Source organism: Hippocampus guttulatus, chromosome 8 (assembly GCF_054856545.1).
Source record: "Hippocampus guttulatus isolate MCC_2025c chromosome 8, RoL_Hgut_1.0, whole genome shotgun sequence".
NCBI classification, from domain to species: Eukaryota; Metazoa; Chordata; class Actinopteri; order Syngnathiformes; family Syngnathidae; genus Hippocampus; species Hippocampus guttulatus.
The window spans coordinates 3,205,202-3,223,933 of record NC_141268.1 but is presented as its reverse complement, the minus strand read 5'-3'; the positions used below and the strand labels follow the sequence as shown (position 1 = coordinate 3,223,933).

Below are 18,732 nucleotides of genomic sequence, written 5' to 3'. Positions count from 1 at the left end.
CAAAATAGTTCCAAACAAGTAACAATCGCGTCAGTGGCATATATCGTACTCAACAGAATGCCTGCTCTTTATTCACCAGACGCTCATCAACCTAGTCTCTTATTTCTCTCCCGAAACAATGTCTTCTCCCGCTTGGTGTACCTTAGCCTTCTCCGCTACGTACAATTTCTGTACATAGCTTGTAATGGAGGTTCTCGCTGGCAATCCGTAGTGGAGTCGTTAGATGCAATGCGAATGATTTCAGCTTGAGTCGAGCTGTGGACAATGTTGACAGGCTTGCATGCAGTAGCCATACACTTAGCTATGGCTTCAGCAAATGTGTTCTTCGTCGTGTTTTCCATTTTCTTCGCTTTGAAATGATCCATAGCTGTCTGTTTTAGACGAGGGGGTGGAGTACTCACATCAGTTGTGTGCTTGGCCATTAATTAAGTGGTATTTCAGACTCGATGTGCTTTGATGATAGCTCAGTTTACGACTGCAAAACATCCAGTAGATGGTCTTGTCAGTAGAACAATCTGGCAACTTTTTAAAAGTAAACTTTCCATTCATAAACTCTTTAAGTATCCATTTTCGGTGTCTCGCGCTGCCATGGCTGGCAAAACAGACATGGGCGTGGACTTCTGCAGTGCGCTTGTTGTTTTGTTTCGGGTTTATTTATAGAGCAACGTAACATCCGCTGTGTCGTGTGCCGCATTAATCTCGCGAGAAAACATTTAATCACGTTAAAATTCATTTGAATTAATGCCGATAATAATGCGCTAAACTGACAGCTCATATATACATATATATATATATATATATATTTTTTTTTAAGTACATTAATTTGCTGCTGCGTGGCAACATGAAGCTTCGAAACACTGTACTTCTGCACAAGTCGAAATATTTCAAAGACTGCTGTGGTTCTGTGTCATGTAGTCACACAACACACACAGTGGCTGCTGGAGCAAATGTTATTGAGCAAGTCCATCTGGAGTTCATGACAAAGACTGTTTGCCTGGTGGACACATGAATCCTGACTTTACCTCACACTATCCTGGGCAATACAAGACGGAGTTCCACAACTCTTTTTTTGAAAGAAAACATGTTAAAAAAAATTTTTTTTCACAGTTTAACCCCTTTCAGTGACAGCGGTTACGACAGTGGACAGCTTATCCTGTTTTCAAGTTACAGGGTGCATGAAAGGGTTAAATTTGTTCCCGGCTGTGCAATAACACGCCTATGGCATGCTTTCATCAAAATACCCCAAGAATAAAGATTTACATCACAGTTTATGCACTATACATCTTGTTTTTGGGTCCCACCCAATATCTTATCCCATCCCACACACTGCTTTGCTAACAGTAAATTCAACCGCAAACACCCTCCTGCTCCACGCTGCATCACACGTCACAAGGCAAGCAAGTTAGTGTGGTTTATCATAAACTAACACTGTTGTGCAACTGCAGGCAAATGCGTCCTAAATTAGATTTTTTTTGCCCATATGGATTATGATGTGATACAAACGGCTCAATTTAGATTTTTTAAAATCGACATGGGTCACTTATATGTGCATCCAGAAAAACTCTACATCAATGCTTATTTTGTGTGAAGCCACCACAGAATGAAACAGAATGAAAATAATTCAACAGAATAATCCATCTATCATAATCCAACTTTGAGGATCGTCATTTTAAGCAATGTCACTCTCTGTAGTCGACCGAAACGAACGCCACAATTACCATGTGATGGGATGATTCCGAACCGAATGTCACGTGACCACACTCGGAAAAACACGTTACTGAATTCCCTGTATATGCTGTGATAACTCGCATCACTACGGATTGATGACATGATGGTTTGAACACAAATTTGCTGAAATGTTGTTCAAACCTTGGTTTGCAGATTCAACGCTGCCATTACTCTCTGGATGAAAAAAACGGTGTTAAAGTGGTTTGAGTAGCTTGAAATTCAAACCCTAATTACAACGAAGTTGGGATGTGCTAGAAATAAAAACAGCATCCAATGATGTGCCATGTTTTGTCATAATGGGCTGACTCATAGACACATTTTGATTTTCAGTCAAAGGCAGAGAGCAAGGATTTACTTGATTGTTGAATCTCACACTTGAAGGATTGGCAGGCACTCCAGAGACCCAAATATGTGAAGAGAAATAAACAGAAAGCACATTTTATGTCATATGCCCCTTTACTGTTTCCCTGGAGAATAATTTCACACGTTACACACATACTATTTGGATAAATAGGATTTCATTAAAACATACACACTGCAAAAGCAACACAACCAACAGCACTACAATTAGATGATGGAAAAGAATAGTAATTGCAGCCAACGATACAAAATGTACAATGTACCTCTCTGTGTGGAGTTATGTTTGTTCTCTGCGTACTTCGGTATCCATCCACTTTGCATACTCTAAATGTTGTGAATAGGGTGAATGTGGTTGAGATATGTTCTATGTTTGACTGGCGATTCATCGAGATTATACCCCCTCTTGCATGAAGTCAACTAGTGTAGACACCAGATCTCCCGTGATCCCGCTCAGGGTGGTGGACACAAGATCGTGACACGTGTTGTGCTCCCTAAGTCCAAACTTCCTGCTGTGGAAAAACAGTGCACTGCTGAGATTGGAAGTTTAGGAGAACAGCTGTGCAAAGCAGGAGGGTGTCTTTTATTTTGTGTCCATGTTATTGTGTCCATGTCAGACATTGGGTCAAAGCTGGAAAAGATGTTGAAAACACATACACTAAAACTATACCATAAACACAAATAAATGCTTCAAAAACCACCCGATAAGCTGCACTGGAAGGTGTTGCAGTGCAAATTCTAGTCACAGTCTCTAAAACGCCCATGACAAGTGAAAGATGCTGTGAGGATTCAGAGGTTGAATACAATCCAATACAAGTCTCCACCCTGCTTTTTCATAAACACGTCAGTATTAAACACAAAAACAGTTATCCTGTAGTTTTCAGCTATCTTCTAGCCCGTTTCCCCCGCCAAAAGGTTGATGTGGTCCATACAGTCAGTGTCCATGTTTAGTAATCACTGCTGATTGCTCCCCTAGACCCAAGTCTTTTTGCCAAACATGATCAAGCAGACAGTCCTTGTATCTAAAGTGCGCCAGCGGAAAGCGTTTCATCTGCGTTGGTGACTACCATGCCAGCTGGTGTCCCGTTCAACGGTGACTGCGGGGTGACTTTTGCCAGACGGTGATCCTTGCTGTGAGTGCAGCTGTTGGCGCAGAGTTGGCAAGAAGAACAGGCCGAGTTGCAGAATGGCAAAAAGCGGAAAATACTTAAGCGCCACAGCAACCAGCCAGGGGACCAACAGCACCAGCAGAGCACCGCACATCCCACCACCAAACCCAGGATGATGTAGAGAACCAACAAGGACGCGGAGGCTGCAGACTCTGGAAAAAAAAAATGAATTACAAAAATTCCATGATGGAAACATTTGGACTTGGATTGGTGGTTATCATACCCCCATATCACACTCAATTTTACACCATTAATAAGTGAAAACTAAAACTACACAGCCTCCATGGGAACCATGCAAATGAACCACTACAGTGAAACTCCTCGACAACGAAACCTACATGGGCGAAAATACACCCTGGTGTGAAAAAACCTTCATGCATGAAATCCTTTCCCATTTTTCTGCTCCCCCTACAACAAAAAGTTCCCCTGTTCCGTTATACGTAATCTTTTTCTCTGCTCTTGCCTTGCAAAGAGATTTACTACAACAAAGACAAGCCTTCCGCAAAAATCTAATCCAACCTCAGCATGCCACAGCGACCTCTGCTGCTTCGTTCGGAAACGGCAACATCAACTACCACACTGGTTTACACATGCGCAGTAGTACAGGAAGTATTTGTTTCAGATGCAGCACGAACGTTGCATTGCTAAAATGGCGACGAAACGGACCTTTGCATACCAAGGAGTTAAGAAAAGAAAAGCTTTAACGCTTGAAGACAGGATAAAGGTAATAAAAATGAAAGATGCATAGCAAAATAAAATACATTATGCAAGAAATTGATGTCAGTGAAAGTAAATGCTGATCGTAGATTTCGCAATTTCTTTCCCTTTTTTTCTTTCTACGCTGGCTATATGAAGTGTCAAATAAGTGTATGCTCATACTTATGCACTATTGGAATAAAAATAAAAAGTACACATATACGTTTTTGTGTGTGTGCGTGTTTACGTCTGAGGTAAAATTTGCTACAGTGAAAAGTCCCCTGTTGTGAAATATTTCTTGCTGCAAACATGATTTCGTTGTAGAGGAGTTTCACTGTACACCAGGGGTGTGAAACACATTTTTCCGCCACCTTACCTCTGTGAGCTCATCCGGCCCTACACACCTGCCCAGCGCATCAGGTCTGCGGACCAAACATTATTAGAAGTACCAAGAACTAAACTGAGACTCGGAGGGGATCGAGCCTTTTCCGTTGCTGGTCCCTCTCTCTGGAATGACCTCCCACTGAACATTCGGCAAGCCTCCTCGCTACCCATATTTAAAACCCGCCTCAAAACTCACTTGTATTCTTTGGCATTTGACTCAGCATGACCCAAATTATGATCTTAGTTATACTGTTTGGTGCTCTCTACCGTCTTTGTTACCGAAAGGTTGCTTTACTGTTGTATATGTTAATTGCTCCATATACAACACTTTGTGTGCAGCGATGAAAGTGCTCTATAAATACAGTTGAGTTGAGCTGAGTTGAGTTTTGTCACGGGCCACTTTGGAATGACGTCGTTCCTCGGAGGGCCGAATTAATATTTAATCATCACATAGTATTATTATTTGTACACAACAAATTGATGGATTACGAGTTTTGAAATCAGTCAATTATTTGTTTGTTGTTTGTTCACTTATGATTCAAGTGAGTGTAACCAGGTTCAGAAAATTATTGCCAAATCTCAATGTTATTTAATACACATGGCAATTTGACATTTCGGTACAGATTTTAGAAAGTATCATGGAAGTTGACACACATGATCTGCTTTCGCGGGCCACATAAAATGTGGCCCCCGGGCCTTGAGTTTGACACTTATGCTGTACACCATTACAGACAATTACATTACAGACAATTCTAAAATCTTCTTCTGAAACAAACTTATTTTTCATGGGTATGACGGTTAAGGGTATTAAATATTGTTTCAGGATTTCATCCTACAATAGATTTCTATTGGGACGAGCATCAGTGTTGTTTGACTGTCGAAGTACATTATCATTCATAATACATACACGACCCATGTCAAACAGTAAGACCATTAAAAAAATAAAAAAATAACAGTCTAATGTGGCAATGCTACAAAACTATATTCCGCAGTTGCAACATTCTGATTTGAACAGCTGTGCCATATTATTGAAAACAGTTTAATATAAAAAATGGAGCATCACAAATTTATGATGCTGTCACAAAAAGAGTCAGCCTACATTCAGCATGCTGTATAACAGTTAGGGATAGGGAAACTGGTTTGTGCACCATACATGCAATGAGTGCAGCAGCTGCATAAACAGGTTCTCTTCGGCATTTCCTCTCCATCATGCTGGCAGCTGGAAGCTTACTGTGTGCTGAGAAATCCTGTTTTCTCATTCTTGATGTTTTTTATTTTCCTCAATTAATTAAATTTTGATTTTTTTTAAATTTATTAATTTTCATTTTACCTGCCATTGGCTGGCAACCAGTTCAGAGTGTACCCCACTTACTGCCTGGAGACAGCGAGGGCAGGCTCCGGCACGCCCACGACCCTCGTGAGGATAAGCGTTAAAAATAATGGATGGATGGAAAGATGGATAATTATATATTTTTTCTAATGTTTATTTTTATCAATGTTTCTATTTTTGTCGTATATTTTTTCTATTTTGTTTTTCAATTTTCTAATTCTGATTTCCTTTTTGCATTGGAAAAAAAAAATCTTCCTCAAAATAGATTACTGATACTGGGTTGAAAACACTACCCCCCGCCCCCAAATACCTTTAAAAATAGATACAGGAGTGATTCTGCCAAAGAAACATTATCAATGTTCAAATAAATATCAGTGTAAAATTGTTGTGTGGAAACGGGTTTTCAGTTCTTCAGTATCAAACATTCAGTCGGACTCATTACAGTAAGTGTGGGATGATCTGGAACTAATATTTTGTTCTCACCCATTTCCAAGTGGACGAGATTTATTTACATACCACATCAACCAAAGCTCAATGTCCATAGAACTGGCTCTTTTTAAGGGCAACCCTTGCCTCTAATTGAGCACAACTGTCCCTTGTAGCTAATAAATAAATCATTCAATTTACCTAACCAATTCCAACACTGCTTGTTCTGAACAGGATCGTGGGTGCTGCAGCCTATTCCAGCTGACTTCGGGCAGAAGGCGGACAACACCCTGAACTGGTCTTTTAAGTTGTTATTGCATTACAAAACTTTAACCACATAAAACTATGACCTGTATTCTGTCTTCACACACAAAAAAACAGTCAGGGGTGGACACAAAGGACTATTTTTCTTGAGTTTCGCCTACCAATAACATACAAGAACTGAGAGAAGCAATAATTAAAAAGTTGACAGTAAATGTATTTTCCACTTACCTGACACAGACTCATAACTAGGAGTGCTGTGTGCAATTCCACAGTTGAAGTGTACGGGAATTGGCACTGTGGGGGGATTTCCAAAAGATGGAGGTGGGGTCGGTATTGCTGTTGGTGGCTCGGGCGGTAGAAGCTGACCTGCTGATGAAGGACAGACTTTGATCAACTATCTTAGTCAGAAAGGTCATGTTTTGAAGGTAGGAGGCAAGTGAACAACCCGTCTATTGCAACGGAAACATTTCAGACCGACAATCTGGAGAGACACTTAAAAAAAAAACACACTTTGGTTTTACTCGTTACTACTTTGTTCACATCCTTGAAACACATTTAAACATATTAAGTTACTTGAACTTCAAAAAACATACATATTAAAATACACTTTTCAAACACATTGTAAACATACACGAAAGATGAAATGCGATAAAGCAGGTAAAACTGCACTCCTTGCATTATTTGCAGTGCTCTAAAATACTTGAGGAGTCAGAAAAGTTCCAGGACCGGTGTCACAAAATATCTATGTTTCAAACCCAAACAGCGAAGAGATTTTTACCTCTTCAATGTAATTCTCCTTGAGTGGATAACCGCAACTTCGGCTCTCAGCAGCAATTGAGCATATGCTTTTTTATACATTAATGTAGATACAGAATATGAGCATTGTAATGAATGAGAGGTACAGTCATCACCAAGAATGAGTCATTGATCTTTGCGCAAGATCTGGTGACGAAATGCCAGAGCTTTCAATGGAATGGAGTCTGACATCACAAAGACCGAAGAAAGCAAGACAGTCGAAGTCCAAATTCAAAGTCATGTTGAAACACTTCTTCAATGTGAGGGGCATTGTCTACAGTGAGTTCTTGCCACAGGGCTAGATGATCAACCAGCACGTGTACAAAGAGATCCTGCGTTTTTTTTTGTTCCTGAGAAAAGGCGAGAGCTGTGACTGTACAACTTGTGGCTGCTTTACCATGACAACACACTTACTCACAATGCCCTTAAGCATCCGTTCCTGGCCAAGGAGAACCTCTGTTCTCCGACCTGGCTCCATGGGATTTTTTTTTTCCTTTTCTCAAGTTCAAGAGAGTCATCAAGGGGACCCGTTTTGAAGATGGGGAGGACATCAAGATGCCTGTGACAAGTTGGAGAGGATCCCGGAATAATTCTTCAAGGAGTGCATGAACTTGTGGCAAAGAAGGCTGGAAAAGTCTGTTCAAGTCAAGTCACGTTTGTGTAGATGGTCCTTAGTTACAAAAACCCCCAAAACAAAACGGTCTCACATGCCCACAGTTGACAAATTTTCGTGACATTACCTGATAGACCGTCTCAGACTCCATGGGGGGAAGAGAATAGAAAGTCATTGTTGACACAGTATGGGCAGAAACTACGAAATTGGTGTACAAATGAATTTTTTTTAAAAGAACATCCAAAAAAAGTTCTGAAAAATCACAACACTAAAATTGCAGTACAAAGAGCCGTGAGGCCCAAGTGTTAGCTACTGTATGTGTACAGAGGCAGCGGAATCATCCATCCATCCATCCATTTTCCGAACCGCTTGATCCTCACTAGGGTCGCGGGGGGTGCTGGAGCCTATCCCAGCCGTCTCCGGGCAGTAGGCGGGGGACACCCTGAATCAGTTGCCAGCCAATCGCAGGGCACACAGAGACGAACAACCATCCACGCCCACACTCACACCTAGGGACAATTTAGAGCATCCAATCAGCCTGCCATGCATGTGTTTGGAATGTGGGAGGAAACCGGAGCACCCGGAGAAAACCCACGCAGGCCCTGGGAGAACATGCAAACTCCACACAGGGAGGCCGGAGCTGGAATCGAACCCGGTACCTCTGCAGCGGAATCAGGGATGTTGAATGTGCAAAGTAAAGAATATAATACGGCACTAACTGTCATATGGATTGTATCGTAACAGTGGAATCAGGGACACTTGAATGGAGCAGCAGCAACATGGAATGAATGTCTGTGTTAGAGTGAGTTCAGGGGAGTGATGGCTTGTGGATGAAGCTGTCCCTAAGTCTATTCATTGTGGTCCTGATGGAACGGTAACGCCTGCCTCACTGCAGGCACTTGGTGATGATTAGGATGAGTGCAACTGGGTTGTGGTCCATGAAAATAGCAGTCGGCAAAGCAAGGCAGCTTTATTTATACGCCGCTTTTAATACACAAGTTAACTCAATGATCTTTCCATGATTAAAAAATAAACAATTTAAAAACATTTAAAAACAAATAACTACATACATTTAAAAAGAAAGTTCACAAACAAAAGACATCTTGGTAAAAAAAAAGTGTTTTTCTTTGGTAAAGGCATAATAGTGGCAGACTTTAGTATGGTTAGGAGGATGGCCTGTGTCAGGAACAGGTTGATAATGGCGGCCTGAGCAACCTGAGCAGCAAAAGCCCAGGAACCTACCCAGGAACCTCATCAGGCCAGAATGTGTTCCTGCGGTTGCCACTGCTGAGTATGTGTTTCCTCTCTTGTACCTGAACCATCAGAGGTTGGTTGTTGGGATTTGACTTTGACAAATGTGGTGTGGTTGAAAAATGTATGGGTGGACCCTCGAAGCATGTAAAAGATTCCATTCGGCTCCTCAGTTAGTACGACCGGAAACTTCAAAAAAGTGAGTTTTTGTCTGTCAGTGGAATCATCACGAACCTGGTTCGTACCGACAGACCTTCCCTGGGGATAATGGAATGTGTAACCCGTGAAAAAAGAGGGAACACTGTAGTTCCAACACTGAGATATTTGTAAATTGGAGTTGCACCGTATATTTGTGACACCAGTCCCAGAACTTTGTGACACACCTTGTATGTTTGCTGCTAACCTGTATACTAAAAAATATGATGGCTTCGAGAGAGCTATTGGGACCAATTGATCTAGTGCCAACGTATTACATCACTGACCTTTGCATCCTGTGGTTAGATTTTCTTCCAGGTCACTTCCATCCCCGCAATTGTCAATGCCCTTATCATCGCACACCAGACTGAGTGGGATACACTTTCCATTCCTGCAAGTGAAGTAAGGCTCACTGCTGCACAATGACTGGTTGAACCCTGAGGAGAGAGAGCATGATGTCTGAATCAAAAACAATGAGCCTCATCCACTAATAAATGCGTCGAAACGTTCTCACACTGCGCATGCATTGAGCGTATACATGCCAAGTCTATCACACCACCGTGCGAATGTGAATGATTCAGAATTCATTCAAAAATGACGGCTCGTGCCCATGAAGCTCCGGCCTGCATAAAGCACAATCACAAGTGGCTATGTGGGGGACTCTGATCTTTTGAATGGTCATTTGGTGACAGGGAATTACCGGCAATGTTGTTTTTATATTTGTATCCTGCATTTGTATTTGATTGACACGAAAAACTCTCAGGCTTTGGATGAATGCATGCAGTTGGATGGCTTTTCCTGTTGCATCATGAAAGCGTGTACTCGGTTGTAGTATTCTGCTCGATGAGTGACAACTGCTAACAGACAGCTGCAGATGCACAGATAGTAAGTACAGCACTTGCACATGTTTGAATGGGACGAAGGTAATACCAGACTCGCTCACCAACCCCCCCCCCCCCCAAAAAAAACAAAAAAAAACCACCGTTATTCTGCACAAGGTCGCTGCTTTTTTAACCAAAGGCTTTGGGATTGTTTAATTGTTACCCTTCATTGATTGCATTTTCACCAGTTTGTTTTTTTATTTCATGAATGAGAAAAGAAGTGCACTAAGGGGGAGAAACGTTTGATTTTTTTATTGGGTTCCCTGAAAAATTATTGTTTTCTGAAATATTTTATATTTGTTTTGGAGTCTTGAAGAATTTGCATCGTTAAATAAAACTTCCAAAAAAGAACAGCAATTCATTTTTGTAATTTTTGAATGGCTGGCAACCTGTTCAGGGTGTACCCCACCGACTGCCCAAAGATGGCTGGGATAGTAACTTTGTGTATTTTGTTGCCACTCTCATGATCCTGTCCTATTTGTGTTGCAGTCTCTGGCGGTATTAGAGGGCGTTCCGTCCAGAGGTGCACCTATCCCGAATCTCATCATTACCATCTGCCTTTAAAAGCTCAGCCACACCAACTACTTGCTGTCAGATTATTCAGCCTTGCTCATGACTCTTGTTTCCAAGTGCCTGTATTCTCTATTAGACGTTCATTACTTTTTCCTCTTAGTTTTCTTGTCACATTTTCTAGTGTTTTTCATGTAAGTAGGTCTTGATCATAGTATTATTCTCATTTTGTGAAATACATGTATTGGATTTCCTTGTCCTTTTGTGACAAGCGATCTATGTTTATATTTGCCCTTGCCTTTTGTAAGGGTTTTTGGTTTTGTCTCATTTTATCCTGGTTCTTCCTCACCAGCATCTTTCGTTGGACTTTGTCGGTCTTGTAAATAAACATTTTTTTCGTCAACTCTTATCTGTGTCTACACTTTTAGAACCCAATTCCAGAGTACTCCGGAACTCCTGGAAGCCGCCTGACTTGTCCTGGTCTCTTTTTTTAAAAACCTGGATTTAAAAAAAAGTTTTTTTTTGTTGTTGTTGTTGTTTTTTTTTTAAAGTACCGATATCATGAGCTCATGTAGTGGCTCAAACCTCTTCTGTTCAGAGCGGGCCTTTCGTTTGACATGTAGAAGCTGCTCAGTCCTTTCCGTCCAACATTTTCACATTGTTGTCCCCCAAGGAATGTCCATTCCCTTTTGAGATGCAAATTAACTACAGACTCTACATCCTCCTAAATCGGGCCATGTATAGGGGTGTTCACACGGCACACATTTGCTCCGGCGATGCACCGATGTATTTTGTTGCGATATATTTTGCACCGCAGCAAATTGTGTGGAGCGTTCACACGTACAAAGCCGCTGAGCGTGTCTGCACCGGCACAGCGTCGGTGCAGCCCCACTTGCGTTCACACGGCAGTTTCTGCAGCGGAGCAAAACGACAGAAAACAAATGAGCTGTCGTGTTGGTTCTTTTTAAAACGTATACACAACTCAAGCGACTACTGGACAGGCACGTCCTTCTCCTTCTCGGTGTCCGTGCCTTCTGCTCGAGAGTGACCGCCCCCAAAAACATAAATCAACGATGACTTCAATGACACTCAGAAAAGCAAACACGTAATGCGCCAAACAGAAAATCAAGAGAGGAAATCACAAAATAAATTATATGGGGGGCGGGGGGTTGTGAACACACATCAAAGGAACAAACTACACAAACAACTCTGAGACTGTCCAGTCTCCTACAAAAGGAAAGATGTTACCAGCCAAGTCTTGTGTCGTTATTAAACAAACACATGACGGAGGTCCGACAGAGCGCGAAAGCAATGCATTCTCGCCGTGCATAAACTCTTCACAAGCATTTGCTCTGGAGCAAATTTAACCCAGTTGCGTTCACACGTGCAAATTTACTCCGGTGCTGCTTCGCTAACAAGCATTTGCTCCGGAGCAAATTTTTAAACCACCTCCCTGAGGTGGATCAAATTTGGTCCGGTGTAAGCTGTTTTCCGGGGCTACGCCGGAGCTAATTTGCACGTGTGAACGCTCTACTAGGGCAGCCCCGGCGTAGCACCGGACCAAATCTTGCTGTGTGAACACCCCTTATTTGAGTAGAGGTTGCTTGGTGTTACCGTCTGAGTATTAGAGCTGCAGAAGCCTTTAGGAAAAAGTCTTCAATTTATTTTTATTTCAGCCAGGTGAAAACATTGCTCAATTTCAATGTCTAATTTTAGACCAAAAGCAGTGTGTCCGTGTATGTGTGTGAGTGTGTGTGTGTGTGTGTGTGTGTGTGTTTACCAAGTCTGAACGATGTGAAGTCCCCCACGAAGTCTACTCTGGGCTGAGTCCCACGGGTGACAAGTCGCAAGGTCAGGTAGTTTCCTGTCGACAGCACTGGCCGTGGTGGGCTCTTGCCACAAAGAGGGGGCCCAAGAGGAGGAGAATTCCTGTCCCATCCATCATAAAACTGAACAAATGAGCCTGCGTGACAGGGATCCCCTGAGCTTTCCCCAGAGGTGGGCTCCAGTTTGGGGTTTAGGGGAGCAGAGCCGCGTGGGGATTCGGGTAACACAGGGGCTGGGCTCAGAGGGGCAACTCGCAACAAACTGTAGACAAGGAAGAAGCGAAAATGGAACTGGACCTTGTCCTTTGGGGAGCTGGCCTGTATGGTGAGGTGGCAATCGGTCCCGATTGTTACAAAGTAGTACTTTTTAGATTCTTGATGGGAGTTGATGATCATGCCATCACCCCGGATGGTCTGACCGCAGAAATCCACCACATTCACTGATAAGACAAACACACCACAAACCAAGTGAATTCATTACAATGACAGCAACAACACACAATTGTACATACACACATATATTGATTGATTTCTCCAGTGCCTTCAACACCATCCAGCCCAACTTGCTGGGAGGCAAACTGCAGGACGCCAGAGTGGACCACCATCTCACAGCATGGATCACTGACTACCTCACAAATCGGCCGCAGTACGTGAGGTTGCAGAGCTGTGAGTCGGACAGGCTTCTCTGCAGCACTGGAGCGCCGCAGGGGACTGTTCTGGCTCCATTCCTGTTCATCCTCTACACCTCGGACTTCAGACACGCCACTCCAACCTGCCACCTTCAGAGGTTCTCCGATGACTCTGCGATTGTTGGCCTCATTACAGAGGGGGACGATCGGGAGTACAGGGGAATGACGAAGGACTTTGTGGACTGGTGCCAGCAGAATCTCCTCCAGATCAACCCTAGGAAAACTAAGGAGTTGGTTGTGGATTTCTGCAGGAAACAGTCCTCACCGGCACCGATGAACATCCAGGGTATGGACATAGAGAGGGTGACCTCCTACAAGTACCTAGGTGTTCTTCTGAACAACAAACTGGACTGGTCTACAAACACGGACAACCTGATTAGGAAAGGACAGAGCTGACTCTTCCTACTCAGGAAACTGAGGTCTTTTGGGGTTCAGGGGTCGCTCCTTAAGACTTTCTATAACTCGGTGGTGGCCTCGGCCATCCATTATGGCATTGTCTGCTGGTCAGGCAGCATCTCAGCCCGGGACAGAAAGAGACTGGAGCGACTGGTCAGGAAGGCCAGTTCTGTCCTGGGTTGCTCCCTTGACACTCTGGAGGAGGTGGGCAACAGAAGGATGCTAACTAAGCTAAAAGCTATGATGGACAGTCCCTCCCACCCTCTCCAGCCCGCCCTGACAGCACTAGGTAGCTCCTTCAGCTAGAGACTGTTACCCGCGCTGCAAGAAGGAGAGATACAGACGCTCGTTCCTACCAACTGCTGTCAGGCTGCTGAATAAAAAATAGCAACAATAATATTTAATAATTGAATGATGTGGAAAACAACTGTAAATAGCACTGCGATTTATCCATTTTGTATTTATATTGCACTTAATTGGACGGTGTTTGTTTGTTTTTTCTTCTTCTTTCTGCCTACATTCTTGCTGCTGGAGGCTGTAAATTTCCCCAGTGTGGGACTAATAAAGGATATCTTATCTTATCTTATCTTATATTTGCTCACTTACTTTTTCACATTTTTCACAAGCTCAGCTTCCCCTGCAGTCTTAGAGCAATCGCATCTGCATTGTATACATATTTCAGTATTTTATAATAATAGAAAAAAATAAAGCTTACTATCAAGTATCAAGTACAACTTTGTGTTTGTTATTTGAAATTTCTTCCCTGTCACATTTTTTTGCTTTTTAAAAAAATAAATCCTACTTCACGGATTTCACTCATCACGGGTTCTTTTTGGAAAATAACCCCAGCAATAAATGAGGGATTACTGTAAATACAAATTACAAAACAATAAATGAAAGAGAAAAGTTATGAAGATAATTGATTCATCAAAAAGGCACACAAACCTCGTGGGCTCACATCCAAGAGGGGCTAAATATCCTTACAAGTCTATCTTGTCTCCTTACTTCGTTTAATCAGTAGTTAACTATGCTTTTGGTATTATCTTTGTTACATAATGGCTGTGTACAGCTCACAAAATAGTTGTCTGATGGAGTGTGTGTTCGTGAATGCACATGTCAATTAGTGTCGGGTCGAACCCTTTTAGGTTACGATTGGTTCCTGCTAATAATCACCACTCGATGCCATTGGAACACTCACAGGGAAACAACACTATGGGGAATATAAATACACTGTGACACCATATATAAGGCGTATCGGATTATAAAACACACTGTAGGCTTTTGGGAAAATTGAATGCTTTTAGGTGCGCCATCTAATGCAGGAAATACGATACTAAATTATAATGAAACAGAGCAATGATTCAACAAAAACATCAGACGGAAGGCCTTTTGTTAAAGCCTGGCCATCTGGCACTTGAGGTGAATCAAATCCCCCCATGATTTTTTTTCATCAAAAAAGATAACCTGACAAACAAATGTGTAGGAACACACTGTTGAACTAATTTAAAATAACATGATTGACTCAACATGAATATTTCTACATTTTTCGTGATTAGTCAAAGCAGTAGTCACAATTCGCATGAAGATTTGATTCTCGTGTATACTAATTACCCTTAATGAACTTGAATGGATTGGTTGAAAATTTGGAAAAATAGCAGCAGAGAAACCTGCCTAGGCCATCACACAAACTCGTGAATCAGCAGTGGTGTTATTCCATGAGCCGGGCCAGGATATATGGGTGGGCAATTCCGGCTTTGGACGCCCCATCATCTGGGCCGTAGGCCAAATAATGAGAAAATTTACAATCACCCAGGGAGTTTATTAGCTCTGTTTCCAAGGGAGACCATTAGCTCCTCCTACAATGACCTCCAGGAATGTCCCAAAGCCCCGGAGCCCCTGTTGGTGGGAAATGATCATTCCCTCCACTCGGCAAATGTGAGAGTAAAATTCCAATTTGAGCTCTTTTTAAGCCATATTGTCATAAATGAAAGGCAGTTTAAAATGTGAAGGCGTTTTGAGCAGTGAGGTGTGACAGTGCGGTAGCATTGTGTCAGTACTGCAGCAGTATAGGCAAGCTTTGCATCTATGGGTGAGCTGAGCATGGCTGATCCAAGAGATGTTCGTTTCATGCACACGCATGCGTGCACGCACACAGTGATTCTGGCTGGTTGTTTGACTAAAAGTGGATGAGGGGCCACTCAATTCAGGATTAGCCCTCAAACTCACTATTGAAACATTCTGATAAGCAACACAGACTTTCAGAGTGTGTGGGGGGGGGGGGGTCATTATCATTCGTAAAATGCTCTTGCACGCATGACTGAATTCCCCAGCTAAAAACATGTAAAATGAGCTCATACAAACTCCCAAAACAAGCTCGTATAGAAATTTGAATGATGCGTACGACCACATTTTAGTTTGACGTGATAGGATTTTAGTATTGTTTTAGCGTATTTTAGTGAATTGTGTGAGTGCATTTCAACACGGTGCGTGAAGAAATTAGACCCGCCTCTAGGCAAGCCACATCAAATGTGTGTGTATACAATACATGCTGATTTATATCGCGCTTTCACAACAGTGGCAGCTGTAACAAAGCGCTGAACAAAACAGTTGACATAAAGTAAAATAATAAACACAACACATAACATAAAATATGGACAGTCGTGTAGTCCTAACCACCTTTCCCTCATACGCTTTGTTGTTTAGAGCAGTTTGAGATGAACGAGGAGAGAATCAAAGTATTCTTTCACCAGTGGAACAGAGACGTCATGCTCAAAATGTGCACACGTCGGCTACAAGCTAAGTTTCAAAGTCTACAAGAAGCTGTCGCATCCATTGATGAGAAAAAGAGATTGGTTCACTTCTCCTGTCCCATGTAAATCCATTTCATTTCCAAGCGGCGGCTCTCAGTTCCAAATACGTATCTACGCGATGAGAGGCATATTGGAAGGCAGGGGTTGGCAACCCAAAATGTTGAAAGAGCCATGTAGGACAAAAAAACAAACAAACAAAAAAAAACAAATATGTCTGGAGCCGCAAAAAAATAAAAACCTTCTATAAAGCTTACAATGAAGGAAACACATGCTGTTTGTATGTAGGAGAAGGGACTGTCCCAGAATTGTTTGTTATACATTCCTTTGTTGTGTGTTCACAAACGCCCCCATAGAATTTATTTTGTGATTTCCTCGTTTGATTTTTTTTGTTTTGGTCTTTATTTTCGCTTTTCTTAGTGTCAGTGAGGTGATCATGTATTTCCGTTTTTTTGGAGGCTGTCTTTGAACGCCTCTTGAGTTGAACGAGAAGAGAGAAGGCACAGAGTCAGACGCAGATGTGTCTGTGTTTGTCGAGACTGTTAAAAGCATAAATAAAGTGTACGCTTTTAAAAACCAACACCACAGCTCTCCTTTTTCGGAGCTGCAACATATATCTATATCTATTTGAGCTATATTAGCATACTATCAAAATCTTTTTCCATTTTCAAACTTTTTTTATAAAGCTCCAGGGAGCCACTAGATGTCGCTAAAGAGCCGCATGTGGCTCTGGAGCCGCGAGTTGCCGACCCCTGTTGTAAGGGTACTCCTTTCTTTGCTTTTTCAAAGTAAAACATGGCGGTTGTCCAACAGTCGTGAAGCAGCCTGAGTGAAGCAATAGGATTACTTGGTACTGTACACGGTAATTTAAATATAATGACAAGACATGATAATACCCGTTGATTATTGTCGTATAATAAGGATTTTCCTCATGAAATTAATATGTACTCATGATTTTAATTTGTAAATGAGTCAGTCAATAGCTCTTGGTGGTTTGTGCACGCATTTACAGGAAGACAACACATTTTATGGGTGCACACTGTTTCTTGAAAAGAGGCAGGTCAAAATTTGCTCCGTGACTGTCCGGGGAGTAGTGGCAGATTGACGTGAATATTGTAGACAGTGGGTTCTTATGAGAGTGTGTCAAATTTGTATACCAGTTTGTTAAATTAGTGTGAATGACAACAATTTACTACTGCTCACGACAATGGTTTACTAGTGTTGAGGACATTTCAGTAGTGTCTATGAGCAAGAAATCCATCAGTGTTATGACAGCATTTCAGTCATGGGCATTAAAGCGTTTCAGTTTTGTATACCTGTATGAGAGCATTTCCCTAATGTTTATGAGCAAGCAAATACTGTAAATAAATGAACTTCAATAGTGTTTATAAGAAAGTTTCAGCCTTGTGATTGAGGGCATTTCAGGAGTGAATGTAAGAACTAATCCTGGTATGCTTCAAATCGCCCCACGCTGGCCGGATATTACAAACACCACTACGCTAAAGGATCTGAATTTATATTGTTTCATTACAGAAATTAAATATATGTTTAAGGACTCATCTTTCACAAAAAATAAACAAATAAATAGATACGTAATAAACGTGAATGAGTTGAGACTGTTTTAAAATACAATGTCAGAACATCGTTTTAGTGGATGGGTTCACAACTGTATCATAGCAATGATTTTTCATATTTCAGTCTTCACATGAAGTTTAAGGAAAACATAATAATCAAATTTCTCAATGATACTTGATTGTACTTCATAAAATTAATTAGAAAAAGTACCCGCTACTCATGTCATAAGTCAGAATAGCTCAGTGTGCTCCATTTAGGTATATGAGGACCATTAGTTTGCTCCATTGTACAAAAAGGATTCAAATAAAGCATATCAATTGAACTCACTCAAAAGGTATCTGCGTACGCATGCAATTAAGAAAACCTTTATTAGTCTCGCAATGGAGAAATTCCCAATTGATATTAATAATCACAATTCCACAGCTGTGTTCCACAGTTCCGTTTTTTTTAATGTGGTTATCGTATTTTCAGTGGCTAACTCAATATTGCTGGTCTTTGCGTTAAACAAAAACTATTTTCAATTGGTCTTTGAGTTAGGTTAGACGTCTACAAAAAATAAATAAATAAAGGTTAGAGCTGTTGAGCAATAAACTGCTATAAATAAGCCTGCTAAGGACTAAGTTTGCGTACACGTGTTCGTTGTCACGGTGGACGTCTAACCTGTGTCGATGGCTGACCCGTGTAGACTCAAAAAGCAGAGTGGGAGTAACAGCGTGACCAGGCGCCCACAGGGCACGTCCGCATGAATCTCCATCATCCAGGCTGGCCGCGTCAATGAGGACTCGACTCACAGAGGAGAGATCAGCGCCATTCTCGCCTCGACGTGAAATGATCCCAGCG

At 41.8% G+C, this 18,732-nt stretch overlaps 1 protein-coding gene across 1 annotated transcript; it reads right to left on the bottom strand.

Annotated features, from left to right (window-relative positions):
* Nucleotides 1–2,188: 2,188 nt before the first annotated feature.
* Nucleotides 2,189–18,732, bottom strand: ldlrad2 (low density lipoprotein receptor class A domain containing 2). The gene is made up of 5 exons (XM_086118956.1): nucleotides 18,553–18,732; nucleotides 12,380–12,865; nucleotides 9,496–9,645; nucleotides 6,583–6,723; nucleotides 2,189–3,406 (listed from the first exon to the last, which is right to left on the bottom strand). The coding sequence occupies exons 1-5, from the start codon at nucleotides 18,647–18,649 to the stop codon at nucleotides 3,108–3,110; spliced, it is 1,173 nt and encodes a 390-aa protein (XP_085975082.1). The 5' UTR covers nucleotides 18,650–18,732; the 3' UTR covers nucleotides 2,189–3,107.